General features: G+C 36.4%; 1 protein-coding gene across 1 annotated transcript; it reads right to left on the bottom strand.

Annotated features, from left to right (window-relative positions):
- Positions 1 to 6: 6 nt before the first annotated feature.
- Positions 7 to 1,425, bottom strand: LOC107852569 (E3 ubiquitin-protein ligase FANCL; the record flags this gene model as incomplete). Its single annotated transcript, XM_047402562.1, is given in 6 exon segments — positions 7 to 151; positions 623 to 694; positions 774 to 831; positions 918 to 1,032; positions 1,195 to 1,269; positions 1,347 to 1,425. Coding segments are annotated over 6 exon segments (412 nt in total), but the record flags the coding sequence as incomplete, so codon positions are not given.
- Positions 1,426 to 1,821: the final 396 nt, after the last annotated feature.

Here is a 1,821-nt window from a genome sequence, read left to right as displayed (position 1 = left end):
CCAAGGTACATCATTTACCTTAAAAATGACTTGGTAATTTTAAGGGGCAGATTTCCTACGGGCATGATAGCCAATAGAACCTCCTCTACCTTTCGAAAGAGAAAGTTAAAACGATCATTACCAACCAGCCCCAATCCCTTAATCTTTTTTCCTGATAAATATTCAAAACACATCAATCATAGAGAAAATTCCATGTAACAGCCGAACAATTCTTACCCGCCATCTCCCAATTGCTAAATTGTTTTTATGAAAACTGTTCAAAATGACAAACGTAGAGAACATTCCATGTATAGCAAGCTGGACCTCCTCAACCGATCAAAAGGGAAATTCAAATATCCTTACCCACCCAGCCCCAGTCCCTTCATTTTTTTCCAGCCATAGAGAAAATTCCATGTATTGGCAGCAAAAACTAAGTGCAGAAGAATATGGAAAAAATGTTCCCCTGATTTTACGCAGGAAACACCAGGTATCGGGGAAATATATGATAATTCTTGAAAAATCCAGAAAAAATTACTTAAAGCAGTATTTTGAGCACTTAAAACAACGACATCAGCATCCAAATGTAAACAATGATACAGACTAAGATAATTATAGCCAGAAGTAAAAGCAATAGTTGAAATACCATCTTTTGCAGTTTTTCCTCCACATCTCCCTCAATCTCTCCTCTCCTGAATCTGAACCAAGAAAGCGACAGCTAAAAGAGCTCCATATCAAATTAAAACTCATTAAAGATACGAATACTTGTAAAGAGGTTGGTTTCAGAAAAAACTTACTCTGGTATGGATGTCGGATCATTAGCATCTATAGACAATATGATGTAGCAGTCATTACCTATAACAGAAGAAAATGGATATCAATCAATGATGGGCTGGTTAAGGGATATAAAAGTATAAAACAACATTCAAATAAGGACATACTTATATTATGTTGGCGATCTGACAAAGCACGCTAAGGATATCGTATATCAGAAACCAAAAGAGAGCGGTCAATGTCATCCATTAGATTCCAAAAGTCCTGAAGCTTCTCAAGATGCTGGATCCAATAAGAAAAGGATATGGGAATTATAGCAGAAAATCACAATCCACAAACGTCAATAAGCTACACATGTCATTGATGGATGAAATACTCAGTAGTAAATCATTAGTTACAATGCAAACGCAAATGCAACTGTGGGGAGAGTTGCAACATGTTTACCTTCTGAAACTGTTGGATAACATCTTTCAGTCTTGAGTTTATTGACCATTTCAAATTGAAGAGATAAGGCACGTCCTGAGGAATAGTCAGTAAATTAGGGCATTGTCTAAACAGTGCAAGGCTCTATTATCTGAAATTTGAAGGATGCCAACCGCTGATATTGAAGGTGGATGGCTAGGTTATGTTCCATCCAAAGTTATCTGCAGGATGTGCACTCTTCCCTTCTTGTCCCTAGCAGACAGAAAAATCTTGAAAGTTTATTCCCCGGCAAGTTATAATACAGTCTTCCACTAGCTGCACTTTAGAAACTAAATGCTTTTGCTTGAACTTAATTTCACAGATATAAGTTCCGTCAGTCATATCTATATTTCTAATTTTTTAAAACCCATAAATTAGCAGCTTTCCGCTCCTGACTTTCTTTCCTTTGACTTCTCTTTGATCTTATAGTGGAATTCTTAGGTGGCTACATCACTAAAATTGACAGTACACCATGTTCTATTGCAAAGGATTATTGTTATTTACTTTCTTTTGTGAAATATTTATCATTTACCTCCACATGATGAAATTAAGGTGATGTATGTCCTTATCATCCAATCTGCATGAGTTGGAAAAGCTCACATGGAGAGG

This window comes from Capsicum annuum, unplaced genomic scaffold (assembly GCF_002878395.1).
Source record: "Capsicum annuum cultivar UCD-10X-F1 unplaced genomic scaffold, UCD10Xv1.1 ctg24317, whole genome shotgun sequence".
Taxonomy (NCBI): Eukaryota; Viridiplantae; Streptophyta; class Magnoliopsida; order Solanales; family Solanaceae; genus Capsicum; species Capsicum annuum.
The sequence above is the reverse complement of the archived record's forward strand: the minus strand, read 5'-3'. Positions and strand labels throughout refer to the sequence as shown.